A 19,493-nucleotide genomic window follows, 5' to 3' on the forward strand; every position below is an offset into this window, starting at 1 on the left:
ACATGTCTTATTGAGAATAAACAGAAAAAGATAAAAAGGGTTGTGGAGTAGCATTTTATATTAGGAAGATATATTCATGAGTCATAGGGCAACTAGACAAGGAAATAGAATAGAGAGCATTTGATTAAGGATCAATAGAGGAAGTGTCTTAGGCCTGTGATTTGGTGCATTTGGCATAATATTATATACCTTTCCCCTGTCTTCAGCTTTTTAATTTTTATTATCTTTTATTTTTATCACCTTTATTTCCCAAAATATCCTTTCCTAATCAACAACCAATAAGCATTTATTAAGTACCTGCTTTGTGCAAGGGACTGTCCTAGGCACTTGGGATACAAGGACAAAAGTGATACTGGTTCTTGCCCTCAAAGAATTTACATTCAATCTAGGGAGGCAACATATACATGCATAGATAGGTACAAAGTAGTCACATGGTGATATGAGATGGGAAGGCACTAGCAGCTGGGGGTTTCAAGAAAGGAGTCGTGTAGAAGGTAATACTTGAACTGAGCCTTGAAGGAAACTAGGGATTCTGAAAGATAGAGGTGAGAAGGGAGCTCATTTTCAGGTATGGGAGATGGCCAGTGCAAAAGAACAGACATGGGAGTTGGAATGCTGGGTATGAGAAATAGCACCAGTTTGGCTGAAGTGCAGTGTGCATACAGCACTTTTTTGTGTCATGAACCTCTTTGGTAGTCTGATGGACCACTTCTTAAAACAGTGTTTTTAAATGCACAAAGTGTAATACATAAGATTATAAATTTTAATGAATTTATTGAAATATTTTTATAAAATTTTATTGAAATATAGTTATAAATTTTTTAAAGTTCCTGAACCCTCACATTAAAAATGTAAAGGTTGTGAAAGGTCTTAAATGCCAAACAGGAATTTGTATTTGATTGTGGAGATAATAGAGAGCCACTGGAGTTTGGGTAGGAAGGTGACATGGTCATATCTGTACGTTAGTGTTGAGGTTTAGAGGTGCTGGGACCCCAAAATCACAACAAATGGGTCCTGCCCAAATGAATTCGACCCAAGTCTTCTTTCAGCTAAAGACAAGGTTTATTAAAGATCCACCATATTGGCTAGACTATAAGAATCTGAGCAGTGCCTAGATTTTAAGAATCTCAGCCTCTTGATGGGAGACAAGATGGACCTTATATACAGAAAGAATGTGGGAGGGAATCTAGGAGTGGCCAAGTAGTTTGGGGTGACTGGAGGAGGGGTCTGGGAGAAGGGTTGTCTTTATGGGAGTGGCCAGTAAGCTGGAATGACTGGAGGAGGGGTATAGGGAGGATCTTGATGGGAGGGAATGGGGTCTAGATAGGGTCTAGGGAGGGGAAGTGGTGAGGGGCCATCTGGAGGTAATAGACAATGGAGGGCTGGGCTAGGTTAAAGATAACAGAGAATTGGAAGATTGGGTATTGGCAGTAGTGAAAGGCCAGTTGATAAGATTATAGCCTCAGGCAAACACTAGAGACTTTCTTGATCTAGTAAGAGAATTCAAGGACAGTCCAAGATTTTTCTAGGCTCCCGAGGGGGACCGAGATTCTTTTTGGGGTGAGGGGCAAATGTCTCGACTTATATGTAAATATGTACAGATAAGGATAAATAGGAAGTAATCAACTGAGCCCAGGCCCTAGAATTCTATGGGATTGGAAAAGGCTTCCTGCTGAAGGTAGGATTTTAAGGAAGCCAGGAGGTAAAAATGAGGAGGGAGAACTTTTCAAGCGTGGAAGACAGAGAAAATGCCTGGAGCTGAGAGATGCAGTGTCTTGTTCAGGAAACAGCTAGGAGCCAGTGTCACTGTATCAGAGAGCAAATAGAGCATAATAAAGTATAAGAAGATTGGAAAGGTTGGAGAGGACTAGGTTATGAAGGGCTTTGAATGTCAAACGGATGATTTTGTATTTGATCCTGGAGGTGATAGCAAGCTGCTGGAGTTTATTGAGTATGGGAATAATATGCTCGGACTTCTGCTTTAGAAAAATCACTTTGTTTAATGGAGGATGGACTGGAGTGGTTATGATGTGGTTTAGAGGTTTAGGGATGCTGGGACCCCGAAATCACAACACACGGGTCCTGCCCAAAAGAATTCAACCCAAGCCTTCTTTCGGCCAAAGACAAGGTTTATTAGAACATCCATCATATTGGGCAGACTCTTAAGGAGTCTGAAAGTCTGTGAGGTATTGGCTAGATTATAAGAATCTGAGCATCTTAATGGAGACAAGATGGACCTTATATGCAGAAAGCCTGTGGGAGGGATCTAGGAGTGGCCACGTAGTTTGGGGTGACAGGAGGAGGGGCTTAAGGAGATCTGGATGGGGGGAGTGGTCAGTAAACTGGAGTGAACAGAACTCTGTGGACCTGGACAATGGACACTAGGTAGGATTAAGTGTGGGGTAAGACAATGGAGTGGAGATTGGGTGTAGCCACAATGAAAGGCCAGTTGATGGGATTATAGTTTCTGGCAAACCCAGAGATTTGGCCCTGTGAGAAAGTCCAGGGTTTTTCCTTTCTAGGGCCCAGATCCCCACCCCGTCAGTTAGAAACTTTGAAGCAAAGAGCCCAACCAGCAGGCTATTGCAATAATCTAATCACGAGGTGAAGAGAGCCTGAATCAGAGTGGAGGCAGTGTCAGAAGAGAGAAAGGGTCATATGTGAGAGATATTAGGAAGGCAAAATCAACAGGCCTTAGCAACAAATTGGATATGGCCAGTGAAAGATGGGGGATTAGGACTGTGGTGTTGCCTTTAACAGTATTAGGGAAGTTTGGAAGGGAGCAGAGTTTGGGGGAAAGGTCATGATTTTAGTTTTGGACATACTGACTTCAAAATGTCTCCAATACATACAGTTTGAGATATCTAAGAGACATTTGGAGATGTGAGGATGAAGGTCAATAGAGGGGTTAGGATTGGATAATTCAATTTGAGAGTCATCAGCTTGGAGATAATAATTGAATCCTTGGCAGCTGGTGAGATCACCAAGTGAAAGAATATAAAACGAGAAGAGATGAGGGCCCAAGATAGAGCCCTATAGGACCCCCAGGATTAGCAAGCGTGACCTAGATAAAAATCCAGCAAAGGAGACAGAGAAGGATCAGTTAGAAAGGTCGAAGGAAAAACCAGGAAGAACAGTGCCTTGAAAATCTAGAGAGAGGAGAGTATCAAAGGATCAGATTACAGAGAGGTCGAGAAAGATGAGAACTGAGAAAAGGCCATTGAATGTAGCAACTAAGGGATCACCGGTAACTTTGGAGAGAGCAGTTCCAATTGAATAATAAGATAAGAGGTCAGATTGTAGAGAGTTAAGAAGGAAGGGGAGGCACCTATGTTGATGGCAGGAGATATGGGACAATAGTGGGAATGGAAGGATTGAGTGGGGGGGTTTTGAGAATGGAGGAGACATTGGAAATGTCTATAGGCAGTAGGAAAGCAGCCAGTAGAGAGGAAGAGAGTGGGGATTATAGAGGAGGGCAATCTGCTGGAGAAGATGGGTTGGAATGAGACCACCTTTGCAGGTGAAAGAGTTAGCCTTGGCAAGGAAAAGGACCACCTCTACGTGTTAACCAGGATTGGAGGAGATAATCACAGAAGGCATCTTCTGAGATGGAGGGGAAAAGAGGGAGCCCTTGGTGAGAGGCCTCAATTTTTTGCGGTAAAATATAAGCAGGGTTTTCCCTTGAGAAGGTAAAGAGGGGAGCCGTGGGAGGTTTGAGGAGGAATAAAAAGGTTTGGAAAAACTGTGGATAGTGGGAATGAGTCAATTGGGAAAGTTTAGAAGGATTGCCCAGCAACATTGACAGCCCAGATGAGGTGTTAAATGATTTTTGAGTTCATTAAGGAATAGAATAGCTTATGTAGACCTTGTTAAAAATAATGTCAGAATTATTAACTAACAGATGAAGTCAAGGGTCTTAGAATCATAGATCTAATGCTGGAAGGGAGTTCAAAGGCCATCTTATCCCACCTCCTCATTTTATAAATGAGGAAATTGAGGCCCAGGGAGATCAGGTACTTGTTCAAGTTTATAGGGTTACTGCCAGCTGTGGTATTTGAACCCAGGTCTTGACTCTGCAGCCAAGATTCTTTCTACAACACCACGCACACTGTGTAACAGAAATAGCATCCAGAAAATACATCACTCTTCTCCCCATCTTCACCTTTCACATCTTCAATCCTGCATCTGTACCCCACTAGTTCATTTATGAGGTAACTAACCTCAGATCCTGCTTCTCCCTAGAAGGGGAATACAAGACATGATTCCATAAAAGAGCCTGATAACTATCACTTATCCACTATCAGTAATTAATTCCTAGATGTTTAATACATTTCATGGTTATTATAAAGGACATTTCTGTCTCTGCAATATCTATTATCTACATTTCTTACTCAGCCTCACTACTCACACAGATTCTCATCACTGGTTTCCTGGAGTACTACAATGGCTTCTTCATTGCTCTTTCTACCACAAGTCTTTCCTCCACATAGCTGCTAAAGCGCAGCTCTGACCATGCTCCTCTACTTAAATTCTAGGGCCTTCCTATTGCCCTTAGGTTAACAGTTAAACTCCTGTTTGGCTTTTAAGACCTGCCACAACCTCTTTCCAGCCTCATTATACACCACTCCAATTCTCATGCGTCACAATCTGCCAGACTAGCTTTGTCTCCTCACCAGCATTTCTGTGCCTTTGCACTGATTGTCCACTATATTTGGAACATGCTACCTGTGTGCAAAAAATCTGAGAGAGTTAATCTTGAAGCCTGGAAGACGAAGGTTCAATTCCTGCCACTGACACACAAAATTGCCTGTGTGACCCTGAGTTGTTTAACCTCTCAATGCCCTAGGCAATTAAGACTCAAGTAGTCTTATGAGAAGATGCCACTTTATACTGATAGAGGGAGTCTCCTCACCCAGGAGTTAGTTCCCTCTTATCATTGCATTCATTATGTCTAATCTCCAGCCTTGCCCTATGCTATACTTACAGGTGCACATGCTGTCTTCCCCAATAAATTTAAGCTGTTTGAGAGAAAAGATTACTTCTTTTTTGTTTTTTTGTCTTTATCCCCATACCTAGCACAGTGCCTGGCTCATGGTAAACAATAAATTGCTGACTGCAATGGAATTGCTTGTATGAAAGATGTGATCAGTTTTGTGACATTACATATTGTACTACAAAATGTTTGTACCAGGACATAAACCCTGAACAAAATTATATTATAAAATTTCCCCATTTCTCCATATTTAGCAGCTTTCATCATTTTTGCCATGTAGTAGGTATGCGGTGTTATCTTCAGGTTGTCTTGATTTGAATGTCTCTGACTATAAGTAAATTTGAACATCTTTTCAAGTGGCTATTGGTTTGCTTTTAAAAACATATAGCAGCAATTTAGATAGCAGTGCTATATAAATGATTATTTCCTTCCCTTCCTCATTTTATATGTGTGTGCATAGTCATTCTTTTATTTTAGATAAAAATATGAGACTATGAGCAGTAGTTCTCAGAGAACTGGAAGCAGTCAACAACTTCATGGAAAAAAAATACAATTACTACTAATAATAAGAAAAATGTAAATCAAAATATCTGAAATTCCACCCCCAAAGGTTACACCAATTTCTTCCCCCAATTAATGAGTATGCCTTAAACAGTTTTCTTTGTGAGTTTGGCTGAGAAAAGGAGGTCAGATATAAGACTTTATTTCCCCCCCAAAAAGATAATACAATAATAATAATCATAAAAGAGGAAAATCAAAAATAAAATAAAAAAATTTGAGAGTTGGAAGGGACCTCAGTGATCATCTAATCCAACTTATATACAAAGAATCTCCACTATGTGATACAGGATGAATAATCATCTAATCTCTATTTGAAGATCTCCAAGGAGCAGTAACCCTCTACCTCTCAAAGAGCTTTTAGACACTCTTAATTGTTAGAAAGGGATATTTCAATCCCTCCCCCCTTTTAAATCAAGCCTAAATTTGTCTGTTTATATCTTCTACCAATACTTCTAGTTTTGCTTTTTGGGGTCAAACTGAACAAGTCTAACCCCTCTTTCACATCACAACCTCTCCAATACTTGAAGAGAGCTATCACTGCATCCCTGAGTCTTTTCATCTCCATTGCATCAGCAAGTCCTCAAATGACTTGGACTCAGGATCCTTCACTATCCTTGTTGCCCTCCTCCCGACTCTGTCCAGTTTGTCTGTCCATTTCTTTATAAATTTTATCTCCTTGAACTGAACATAATACTCAAGTTGTGATCTCTTGGAGGCATAGTATACCACCCTCTTCTTGGAATTTATGCCTCTTCTAATGCAATCCAAGATCACATTAGCTTTTTTGGCTGCCAAGTCTACTTTCTCAACATCCCATCCTTCACTCACATTCCTTACTCCTGCCCTGTCTCATACTTGGGAAGGTGATTTTTTTGGTACCCAAGTACAGGACTGTACATTATCCCTATCGCATTTCTTCTTGTTAGAAATTCAATACAGTGCTTTAGCCTATTAAGATCCTTTTGAATCTTGATTTTGTTATCCACACTGTCAGTTGTCTCCCCCCCAGCTTCATGCCATCTGCAGATTTAATGGTTGTAGCATCTAATAAGCCTTTATCCATGTTTAAAAAAAATAAGTTAACCAATACTGGGCCAAGCACAAATCCCTGTAGTACTCCACTGGAAGATTCCTGCCACATTGACATTGAACCATTATCCACTACTGTTGTGAACCTGGCCATCCAACCAGTTCTGAATCCATCTGATTGTGTTATTATTGTGTAGTCTACATCTCTCTGTTGTCTCCACCAGAACAGTATGAGATACTTCATCATAAGCTTTGTTAAAATCTAAGTAAATTCAATCCACAGCATCCTTCCCATCTCGTAACTAGTTTAGTAACCTAGTCCCAAAAAAAGGAAATCAAAGTGGTCTGGTATGACCTATTTTTGATGAAGCCATGCTGGGTTGTTGTAATTGCCACTTTTCTTTCCAGAGGTTTACCAACCATTTCTTTAGTGGTCTGTTCTAGAATTTTTCTGGGAGTTGATGTAGTATACAGAATCTCCTCACTTCCCTTTTAAAAAAAATCAGGATGTTTGCCCTTCTTTCGGTCTTGCTTTTGTGCTGTTTCAAATATTATTTATGGTGGCTCAGTAATCACATCTGCTTGTCTGCTTGTTCTTCCAGGAATGTACTTAGTTCATCTGGACCAGGTAACTTGGATCTATCAAGTGCATCTAAGTGCTTTCTTGTGCTCTCTTTACTTATTTTGGGCATTAGCTTCCTGTTAGTCATTCCAGTGCAGTTGACAGGGGAAAAACAGAAACAAAATGAAAATGAGCAACTCTGCCAGTCATCATGCCGTTTATACCAAGCCTTCTTTAGTCCTCCTTTTTCTTCCAGCATAACTTTTTTTTTTAACCCTTATCTTTAGCTTCTCTTGCCTGCTTCCACTCATTCTAAACTACAATACACCTTATCCCTTATACTGGTATTTATATCCATCCTGTTTCCTCACCTTGCTTTTATCTTTTCTACATTTTCACAGTCAAACTGGTTGATGAATTCCCTGGTGTAACACAAATAACAACACAGGAGGCACAGGAGACTCCAGCCTCTAACAGGTTCACTCTTGATCTGGGCAGCAGAAGGACAAGGGTTAAATAAGTTTACTCTATTCTAGTCTAGTCTTTTTAAGAGGGTAGCTGATAATGGGAGCAGTAACTCCTACAGCATTCCCTAATCATTCTTCTAGCGGGGGCCGGCAAGAACATACAAAGTAGAAGCACAACTCATCTCATTCCCCTAAGCTTCAGTGGGGACCAGTTGAGGCAGACATACATGCATTCCCTGTGCATTACCCAAATCCCCCCTCACTGACCAGTGCTCTCTTGATTTACAGAGAAGCACACAAATAAGGCAATTTGCCTACAATAGCCTCACAGGTTAACTTTAGCAGTAATATCATAACTTAGCACAGCGAGAGTAGTAAATATTACATTGTCATCCCTGTATCTCACTGCGTAGTCACAGTAGACATAGTTTTTAACGTGAACTCCTGGGAACTAGAGATTGTTTTAGCTATGGATCCTGGGAATTATTATCTAAAAAAGAATAACAAAATCATTCTTACACACACTAAAATCCACCTTACGTATACCTGAGTGTCCTCATTGGTCAAATCTCATTTTTCTTCATTGTTGGAATTGTTTCTTTTTTGTCTTCAAAATGCCATTCTTGAGCATTTCGTATTTCCTCTAATCTTGTCTTCCTCTGTGATATTTTAGTCCATTGGAAATTCTATCTTTCCCCTAAAACCCTTTGAAATGTGATTTGCGCAATAAATCATGATATGTTAATGTAATGGAATATTATGGTGCTATAAAAGGATAAATATGAAGAATACTAGGAAATATGGAAAAATCTATGCAAACCACTAATCACCCAAAAACACTTTGTTTTTTGTTATATATTTATATACATTTATATCCCGTAATTCCCATTTATATGCTATAACTCCCATTTTAGACACAAGCAAGTACTTTTAACTTAATGCCTCAGTTATTGGTATGATTTTCATTGGCTCATAGACTTCTGGTCCATGGTATCTCACACAGATACTTTGAGAAGTTGCATGCTAACTTAGAGAATTTTAGAGTTGGATGGGACCTCAAAGGTCATCTGGATCAAACAGTACCTGAACAAAAATTCTACAACATCTCCAACAAGTGCCCATCAGCTTCTGCCTAAAGATCATCAGTGATGGGGCACTCTTATGTTATCTCCCGGGACAGTCCCTTCCACTTTTGCAGTGTTGTAGTTATTAGGAAGTTTTTCCTTATGCAGAACTGAAATCTGTCCTTGAAACTTCCCATTGCTCCTAGTTCACCTTCTCAGGCCCAGTGGAACAAGGTTAGTTACTACTGGGTGTGTTAGTACAGAGTGCTTTACTTAGATTTTGTAGTGTTATCCTCAACTATCCTGTGAGATACGTGCTCAGGCATTATTATCCTAATTTTACAGATGAGGAATGTAGAGCTCATACCAACTGTCCATAATCAGTCATATGTTATATGTCAGAGCCACAATTTGAACCCACTTGCCTGACTCTAGCTCTCATCTCCTCTTTTAATGAAGTCTAAAATTGCATTAGCTTTTTTTGCTGCCATGTCACACTGTTGATTCATATTAAGATTTTAGTCTACAGAAATCCCAGGTCTTTTTTTTTTTTTTTTTTTTTTTTTTTTACCAGAATTGATATCTTGGCCTATCTACCATTTGTATACTTGTGCAGTTGAAATTTTTTAAACCAAATGTAGGACTTTACATTTGTCCTCAGTTAAATGTCATCCATTAGATTGAGCTCATAGTTCTAGTCCAGAGGTCAGCAAAGATGACAGCATAGTTAGCAAGCTAAGAATGGTTTTTACATTTTTTAAATAAAATTTTATTCTATTTAAAAATGTAAAAACCATTCTTAGCTCTCAACAACTGGCTGGATTTGGCCCTCACGCCATAGTTTGCAAATCTCTATTCTTTCGAGAACTTTGAGTATTCTGTTTATGTCATCCACCATATTAGCTTATCCCTATAACTTTGTGCCTCTATAAGTTTGGTAAACAAGTCAGCCATCCATGCCTGCATCTAGGTGATTGATAGAATATTGAACAGGTGGAGTCTGAGTACAAATCTGTGGGACATTCCACTGAGACTTCGGAGAATGGATTGGAATGGGAGAGACTTGAGACAAGGAGGCCAGTTAGGAGGCAATTGAAATAGTCTGGACAAGATGTGATGAGATGCTCAACTGGTGCCATGTGAGTGGATAGAAAGTGACATATCCTCAAGAGATGTAAAGGCAGAAATGACAAGATCTGTCCACTGATTGGATATGTGAGATGAAAGTGGCCCCAAGATTGCAAACATGGATGATTAGAATTGTGGTACCCTCAATATTAGGGAAATTAAGGGAAAGGGTGGGGGGGGGAGGGGGCGTAAATTAGCTTCTTTTTGGATATGCTAAATTTGAGGTACTTATGGAACATCCTGTTTGAAATGCTCAGTAAGCAATTGCTTATGTGTGACCAGAGGTCAAAAGAGGCATTAGGATTTCACAGAGATGATAATTGAACCAATTGGAGCTAATAAGCTCACCAAGTAAGAGAAAATAGAGAGAAAAGAGGGCCCAGGACAGAGAATGGGGTCTATTGCTAACAGCCACCATCATCTGTGGAAGAGTATTCTGACTCCTCTTCCAGGAGGGCAGAATTCCAGAGAATCATGACAGTAGATGCAGCTAGTAGTGAAAAGGATGCTTAGGGGAGGCAAGTGTCCGTGAATGCCTGAAAACGGAAGTAGAATCAGAAGTTGTCTTAAATCTAGGGAATTTTGTCAATTATTGACCCAGAGTTCCAGAGGGCACAGTGAAGGGGGCAGGTAGATCTGAAATGGTTTATTGGCAGTAGGATAGGATTGAGGTAGATCTTGAGTGAGACATTATAGGGCTACTGTTGAGGTAGATGAGAATGAGAGGGTATAGGTAGCAGGAGTTACTGATGTTTAGCAATGGAAGGACGGTATCGGTATGGGGGGGGCGGGATGCACAGAGCAAGTTTGCTGTCTATTGGCAAATGAGTTCAGGTATTGTATCAGTGAATGGGAGGAGTTCTGTTGAGAAAGGTAAGTGAATAGGATGTTCAAGGCCTCAGTTTAGTCCTGGGGTCCTCCACCTGGTGAAATGTTTTATCCAGAGTTTGAGCAGCCTAAACATCAGCTTAGATATTGATTAGTTTCCAGGGTGCTGGGTTGGAGGTGGGGGGTTTATTGGTTGGGGTAACATTGTGAATGCCACTCATTCATCTACTGTTCCAGCCTAGAAAAATGTCCTTAGACTCTTTTGAGTCAGATTACGGATGGTATTAGGAGTTGAGTCTACATTTTGAACCTTTTGTTCCCCCAAATCTGTGCTAATGATTCTGTTTCACGTCTTTATGAAGTAACATTTATCACATATTCCCACTGTTAATTGTGCTTAATAGGTTAAGGATTGTGGGATGCATTAATTACCTCATTCCTTCATTGCCTCCTTTTTACCTTGTGCTGTGAGATGCTTGGATTGTACTAGCATCTATCAAACCACTTTTCCCTTCATTACCTCTCAGTGACAGTCGTTGTTTTTTGTTGCTGAGTTGTCAGTTTGGGACAGTGGAATGGGGTATTCAATGAATCTGGCTCTTAATGGCTGCCTGCTTCTAACCCGTGTTGCCAGAGTGGAGCCCAAGAAATATTGACAAAGCAGCCCAGGGCCTTGATGGGTGTTGTAGAAATGTAGATTAAATGGCCTCTGAACTAGTATCTCAACCACCTGGATCATGTGACTTTCCCTCAGACTTAAATGATCTTTTTCTTTCCCATTTTAGTTGCAAAATGGCTTTATTTTAAGAAGGTCAGCTTTTTTCCCACATATACAAAAATATTTATAGTAGCTCTTTTTGTGATGGCAAAGAATTAGAAATTGTGGGGATGCCCATCAGTTGGGGAATGGCTGAACAAGTTGTAGTATATGAATGTAATGGAATACTATTGTGCTGTGAGAAATGATGAACAGGATGCTCCCAGAAAAACCTGAAAAGACTTGCATGGGTTGATGCAAAGTAACAGCAATATTGTAAGATGATCTTCTTTGAATTAGCTGTTCTTAGCAATACAGTGATCCAAGACAACTCTGAAGGATCATCCATCTCCAGAGAAAGAGCTGATGGTGTCTGAATACAGATTGAAGCATACTTTTTTTAATTTTATTTTTCCTTGAGGTTTTTTTTGTCTGTTTTCTTTCACAACATGAATAATAGGGATATGTTTAATGTGACTATACATATATAACTTCTATCAAACTGCTTGCTTTCTCAATAGGGGGGTGGGAAGGAGGAAGGGAGAGAATTTGGAACTCAAAAAAGTTGTCAAAAATGAATGTCAAAAATTATTTTTACATGTTACTGGGGAAAACTAAAATAAAATACTTTTAAAAAATAAAAAAAATTTAGTTAAGGGGCTAACATTTTATTTTTCTCCCTAGGCAAGTAAGAGAGAGATTGAAGAGCCAAGTTACTCAAATGGGGGAGCAAGTCCCGGGTTTCAGGCCAGGCCTGGCGATTTTACAGGTATTATGATGTCTCCATTAAAATAATTTGACCCATAGGAAATAAGCAGTTTTCATTTTAAATACTCTACAAAATTGTAATATTACCTCACCACACACTATGCATACTTTCAGCTTCCACATACATTATCTTACTCCTTGTGAAGTCTTTGCTAGGAATGGATGTTGTGTAACATAATTTTCTTCCTTCCCATTAGCTTGCCACTGTTGCTTTTTGTTGCAAATTATTTCCTATTAGAAAGGTTGGAGTTGCTGACAAAGAAAGACAATCTGAAGGCCTGTGGTTATATTCCCAGCACATATTTTCTGCTGTGATTTTTGTTTTTGTTTTTTTGTTTTTTATTTTTTCACAACTTGCCGAGTGAGAATCAAAGGTATGTTATAGAACTGTGCTAAGAACACCCAGGAATTGGTTATTTCTTGGTTTATCTGGGAGAGTTGTTAAAGAGAGAAAGCATGTCATGAGTAAATCCAGGTTTCTATAACAGCAATACTCTGCTTAAAGGCATCTCTCTGACCCTTCTGTACCCTCCTGGTCTGGAGAAGTTAACCTCCAGTGTCTTCATTAAGCAAAAAACATTGTTTCTGCTTGGCTGCTTTGCAGGTATTTATCAGGAAATGTATCTGTAATGGATTTACCTCAGGTTTTTCTCTCCTAACACAGAGGATAGTGGTTTGTAATATAGATTGTTAGACAAGGAATTGGGGAAATAAGGTTAATTAGCTCTTTTAATAATACTTACTCTTGCTTTGTATGTATTTCTTGAATGGCCTGTTTGTGTTTCCCAGGCAGGTAGGTGAGAAAACAGCTGCTTGCTAGTAGTGGTGAGTCTGAATGAACAGTTGACCTACAATAAGACTGAAATGTGAGGTATTTATAGTAATTCAGGGATATTTGATTCATTTACAATCAATGATATCAAATTTGGATTTTATATGCATTATTCAGGAGTAAGATGGCTGTAAAAACAAGCAGCTTTGCAGAACTTCACCCCAGGTATTCTGGCTACAAATTCAATGTTGTTTTTTGTTCTATTACACCACTACTTTATTACATGAGAATAGTAGCAACTAAGGACGCTGTACCAAAGAGGGTTAATCTAATAGGTCAACCCTGAAATGTAAAGCCCTTCTATTTTTGCTGTTTTTATTTGCAGGATTTAGTATTTAATAATGTAAAATGAAAAAGTCTATGAAAGCAGACTAGAGAGAAAAAAGATCTATATTGAGTCATTTTTTGCCCACAAGAATAAAATACACAATGACAGTGATAATGCCCATTTTTAGAGTAGCATGTCTTTCCTTAGAATCTGAATAAGGGAGCCAGATTTCCACAGAAATTGTCTTAGGCATATTGATTGTGTATATTTCAGTCAGATTGTATTCGTTGTCTTTTCCTATAAAAACCAACACAATCCAATCACAGAACTCCCATGACCCCATTCTTAATATTTGTTGTACATTATACAGGCAGTTGCTCAGGTTCTTTACTGATGACTCATGGAACATGAATTTTAAAATAGCAGTTCTTTTTTATAGCTGGGCCTGGGATTCCATTGGTATAGGGAACTCCTGGTGAGGAATTCCCTATACCAATACAGGTTAGAGTTTCCTGGGACGCTGAGATTTGGTCTTACACATTAGGTAGTGGTTCATTTTTGTGATAGCAAAAAACTAGAAATAAAATGAGTTCACATAAAATGGAGAATGGCTGAGTAAATTGTGGTATAGGTGAATGTCAGTTGGTCAACAAGCATTTATTAATAAATGCTGCTATGTTCCAGGCATTATGCTAAGTGTTGGGGATACCAAAAAAGAAAAGGAGAGGGAAGAAAAACATGGTTCCTGCCTTAAAAGAGCTTACATTTTAATGGAGAAAATATGCAAAAAATTTTTGCATACAAGATACGTATAATGTAAATGAAAGTTAATTTCTTGAGGAGGAAAGCATTAGCAATGGGGAGGACTAGGAAAGGCTTCCTGTGAAATCCAGTGAGGAAAGAGAGAAATCCAGGCATGGGAGATTGCCTGTGAAAAGGTGAGGAGTCTGGAGATGACCTGTTGTTTTTGAGGAAGAGAAAGAAGACCAGAGTAGCTCAGTCGTACAGTGCATAGAGGAGAGTGTGCTGGAACACTTTTGTCCCTGTGAAAAAGGATGAATATGAGGGATTCAGAGAAACACAGGAAAATTTCTTTGAACAGGTGCAGAACCAGGCAAACCAGTAGTAGAAATGAATCCCTGGGAGCCACATATTGACTTAGAAAACCACAAATTAACATTATCTTTGTTGAATATTCTCTGATTACATTTTATTCTGCTTCCTGCTGAAGTTTTGCAGGCAAGGAGTTTGACATCTCTGGTATACACAATGACAACTATAATTAATGTAAATTTAAAAAAAACTAAAGCAGATGAACTCAGATAAGTTGCAGTGCAAATCTTTGCATTTAGATTATTGAAATCATTGTATATATTATTTCCCTGGTTTTGCTTACTTCATGTATAAGTCTTCCTGTGTAAAATCGATTTTATATTACAAAATACTAAAGAAATTGTTTCACTCTCTGCAAATGTTTATTGCCAACAAGAGCTGCACAGTTCTTTGTCTTAGGAACAAGTTTGAGTTTAATAGATCTTTTAAGACTGCTCTAGAAGCAGTGCAAGCAATCCTTCTAGTTTCCTCAGCCCTGAAGGGAGGAGGGAATGTTAGATCCCTGGTTTTTTTGTTCCTTGTTATCTTTGTTTACTCAGATTTTAGATGATAGCACAGGACTATAAGCTATATCTAATTAATGATTTCCAAAGGTTATGTATTTCTATGTTAAAGTCTCCTAGATACATTAGGTACATTCCTCAAAGTTAGCTGTAGTAAGGTTCGTTTCGATTAAAAAAAAAAAGCTACTTTATCTAACTAAAATTTAATGGCTTTCCTATGTATTATACCTCATTAAGTATTTTGTGTTTGCTTGTTCTAGGTTGGAGATAGAGCTGATTCAAATCTTTATATAAGTATGAAGCTAAAAGCTGCTGAGGAGGTAAAATCTACTGTGGTACTGCTAGCTAGCACGGTAATCCCATCACCACTTCTCTCCCTTCTCCGCCAATTAAAATTATCATGCCTTTATCCTAATTTGACTTGTATTGCAAATTATAAATACGTGGCTTCTAACTAGAGCCTCTGTCTTTTATCTACTTGCTTTTCTTCTTAAACAGAAAGCTAGCATGGAAAAATTAAAGGAACACAATAAATCTGAAATATTATGGGGAAATAAATGGGTAATTGTATGGCAGTGGTTCTCAAACTTTTTGGTCGCATGATCTTTTTACCCTCTTAAAAAATATTGAGGACCCCACCTGAAGAGCTTATAGACTATATCCTATCATTGTTGACCATATTAGGAATTAAAAGTGTTAGTATTATTATGAAAATAGTTTTAACTTTGTGGACTGCTTGAAAGTGCCGGGTACTCCCAGGGATCGGTCCGTCACTTTCAGAATCACTGGAATGCTACAAATTCCTTTAGAACATAGGAATTTAATGCAAACAATACCTTTTAACCTATATCTAGTCATAATTACCCAAGAAATACTTCTCTCAGTCCTCCCACTTTTCTAGCTAGTTAGATCATTAAACATGTTTTACATTTTCATTCTTACAGATTGGAATCAGAGCCACGCATATTAAATTACCAAGAAACTCAACTGAGGCAGAGGTAAGCTGTTGGGTTCATGTGGAACAAACCTTCTTATGGTTCCATATCATGGTTATGATTTGTGACATTTTCAGGGCTAAGGGGTTTGTGTGTGATAGGTACATACCTTGCCCCATATTCAAGGCTGCTTACTTCAAAGGAAGAGACCCAGAATAAGTGGTGTAATCCTGTGATGCAGGTGATTCAACACACATCTATTAAGTGTCTGCTGTGTTTAGAGCATTGTGCTAGTAACTAAGGGAAATACAAAGAATAAATACCTGACCCCTGTCCTCATAGAGCATACAGTCATCACATAAAATAACTCAAATACATAAGAGGTACAGATAAGCTAGTTCTACATAAGAGGTTCTACATATGAAATTACATAAAAAGTTTAATATCTATATTGAATCCATTGTTTCTTATAAATCTCCTTTCCTTTACTCTCAAGGGGTAAATTCTATAATCAGACCTTCATACTTGGAGTATGGAATGTCTTCCTAATTGCTGTCCCAGCTTCTATTCTTTTTCCCCTCTCTCATTCATCCCCAGCACAAGTGCCAAAATTACCTTCCTCAAACACAGGTCACTTCCCTACTCAACAAACCTGTTTTGTCTCTAGAATAAAATACAAACTTCTGTTTGGAATTTAAAGCACTTAGCTGACTTTTCCAGGCTGGTTTGATATTCCTGCCTTCATCTCGTCTCCATTCCAGCCAGACTGGCCTGCTGTCCTATTCCTCATCCATGACATTCCGTCCCATCTCCGTACCTTTGCACAGGCTGACCCTCAGGCCTTGAATCCATTTCCTCCTCACCTCACCTCTACCTTTTGAATCCCTAGTTCCCTTTAAAGCTCAGCCCAAATGCCGTTCCCTACATGAGGCCTTTTCTGATCATCCTGGCTGCTAATAACCCCCCTCCCAAAAAAATTTACCTTGTGTCTGTTTTATGTATTTATATGTATATTTGTTGTCTCCTTCTATAGAAAGAAAACTCTCAGGGCAGAAACGATGTCGTTTTTGCCTTTACAAACTTTCTTTTAGTAGATTTTTAATAAATGCTTTTTGATTGTTTGGTAGTAGGCACTTAATAAATGCTTATTCAACTGACTTGTGAACAAAAGCATTCCATTAATAAGAAATAAAAATAAGCTCATAACAGGGCCCTAAATGGCTGAGTAAGAAGGAAGGCCGAGAAGCAGAGCAACGTACTGATCAGAGAACCAACCTCAGTGTCAGGAAGACCTGGGTTCAAGTGTTATCTCTGATGCATTAACTGTGTGCCCTTGGACAAGTTACTTAACTTCTCAGTGTCCCAGACATCTCTCTAGAACTATAAAGTGCAGAAGTTGCATTCTTCTATCTAACTATCTGCATTGGTAGGAGCTTCTTCACTGAGAATGCCTTACAACAATGAAATCACAGATCTAGACCATTTATCCCCAGCGGTTCCCATGCCACCTCTCCCACCCACTACCTGCAAACCTTTCTTTAACTACTGCCTCAACATACCTCTCTAGTATCTAGAGATATTATTGGGAGGTGTTTTGGTCTAACAAGAAAGTTATATGCAGGACCTATGTGATAGTGGGTTTTTTCTTTGAACTCTCTGAACTAAAACTCTTAGAGGGGAAATGAGGTTGGATATGTTTTGCCTTACAATAGTCTCCATTCCTACTCTCTACCTTCTTTAACTTGTAAAATTTGTTTTTAGGTTTTAAAGTGCATCACATCTTTGAATGAAGACCCTACTGTACATGGACTCCTGGTCCAGTTACCTTTGGATGCAGAAAAGACCATTAGCACTGAGCTGGTGACAAATACCATCGCTCCCGAAAAGGATGTGGATGGGTGTGTTTGACTTTTTGAGTCACTTCATTTTAAAGCTGTTGTATCTTTAAAACATGTATTGGTAACTCAGGGAAGCTCCATACCAATGTTTAAATTGCCTTGTTCTCACTCATTCTGCCTTTAGTTTAATGTTTCAGTTTGACTAGCGTCAGTGCTGGGAAGCTTGCTAGAGGTGACTTAGAGGATTGTTTCATTCCCTGTACACCTAAAGGATGCTTGGAACTTATCAAAAAGACAGGTAAGGCTAATTTTTCAGAGCCTCCCCTTTTTTATCGTCTTTTATTAATGTTTATACTTTCTATTCATTGATTCCACGTAAGACAGCATGCATTAATTTAAGGACCTTTTCTGTACTGGGTACTGCTGGAGAGCTTACAAAGTTTATATAAAAAACATGCTTCCTCAAGCTTGTATGTATCATAACCATTGGAAATCTGTTTGTTTATGACAAATTAAAATCTTTGTTTTAATCTTTTAGAGTAATGGATTCTTTTATTTAGTTATCTGTAATTTTTTTTATTGGCTTTACATTCATTCATCAGTTAGTCACCAAGCATTTATTAAGTACTTATTACATGTCAGACACTGTGCTAAGGGTTGGGTAATACAGAGAAAGGCAAGAAATTGTTCCTGGCCTTATGAAACTTACATTCTAAAGGGAGAGTCAACATGTAAATAGCTAGATACATATAGATACATATACAGAACAAATGGAAGGTAATTTTTTTAAATAATATTTTATTTTTTTCCCAATTTACACGTAAAAACAATTTTTAGCATTCATTTTTTGAGTGCCATATCCTCTTCCTTCATCTCTTCCCCCACCCCAGACAGTAAGCAGTTGATATAGGTTATACATATGTAATCATACAAAACATATTTCCATATTTATCACAACTTTTAATATTTAGGTTGCATATCCATTTTGAGCTCTTTGTATATGGCTTAAGATATTAATTTCTAATTTAGTTGATTCTAATTTCTCTTATCGTACTTTGCAATTTTCCCATTAATTCTTGTTAAATAGAGAGTTCTTGCCCATGCAATGTATAATTTCAGGTTTATCAAGCACTGTGGGTTATTGAGTTTGATGTTTCTGAGACAAAATAGTGTACTATATAGCGAGCTAGACTTGGAGTCAGGAAAACTCATTTCAGATCTTGCCTCCATCACTTACTAACTCTCAGCCTCACTTTTCTCAGCTGTAACTTGTGGATAATAATAGCACCTACCTCTTAGGATTGTTGTGAGGATCAGATCAGATACTATATGTGAAGCACTTTGCAAACCTTAAAGCACTATAGATATATAATGCTTGTATTTATAAGCTACTGTTCTTATCTAATCTATTCCACTGATCTATTTGGTTTTTTTTTAAGTATCAAATAGTTTCTTTATGATTACTGCTTATTGTAATTAATTTGTCTAGTTTCATAAAGAAGTACATTGGAAACAGAAGTAATTTTGTTTCCTCTTTACCTATGTTTATACCTTTAATATTTTTCTCTGATCTTTTTGTGAGTGCTAGCATTTCTAGAACTATGAAATGAAAGGAATCAGAAAGGGAGTATCCTTGACTTACTCTTGCATTTATGGGGAAAGCTTCAGGTATTTCTCCATTGCAAATACTTTGGTTTTAGCTATGTGCTTTTGTGGTATTCAGAAAACTGCCCTTCGTATATATTTTTAAAACTTATTGCTGAAAATGCTTTAGCCTTGCATACACTTTCCTATAAATCGAATGTTATATGTATAAGAAGTTATTTACTATTTAAAGAAGTTGGTGC

General features: G+C 38.3%; 1 protein-coding gene across 1 annotated transcript; it reads left to right on the top strand.

Moving 5' to 3' along the window:
* The first annotated feature begins 12,077 nt into the window (after window positions 1–12,077).
* Window positions 12,078–18,030, top strand: LOC114040620 (C-1-tetrahydrofolate synthase, cytoplasmic-like). The gene is made up of 5 exons (XM_027858727.1): window positions 12,078–12,158; window positions 15,134–15,193; window positions 15,818–15,871; window positions 17,570–17,706; window positions 17,844–18,030. Exons 1-5 carry the CDS (start codon window positions 12,111–12,113, stop codon window positions 18,013–18,015), a joined length of 471 nt encoding a protein of 156 aa, XP_027714528.1. The 5' UTR covers window positions 12,078–12,110; the 3' UTR covers window positions 18,016–18,030.
* Window positions 18,031–19,493: the final 1,463 nt, after the last annotated feature.

This window comes from Vombatus ursinus, unplaced genomic scaffold, assembly GCF_900497805.2.
Source record: "Vombatus ursinus unplaced genomic scaffold, bare-nosed wombat genome assembly UNPS02013856.1, whole genome shotgun sequence".
NCBI lineage: Eukaryota > Metazoa > Chordata > Mammalia > Diprotodontia > Vombatidae > Vombatus > Vombatus ursinus.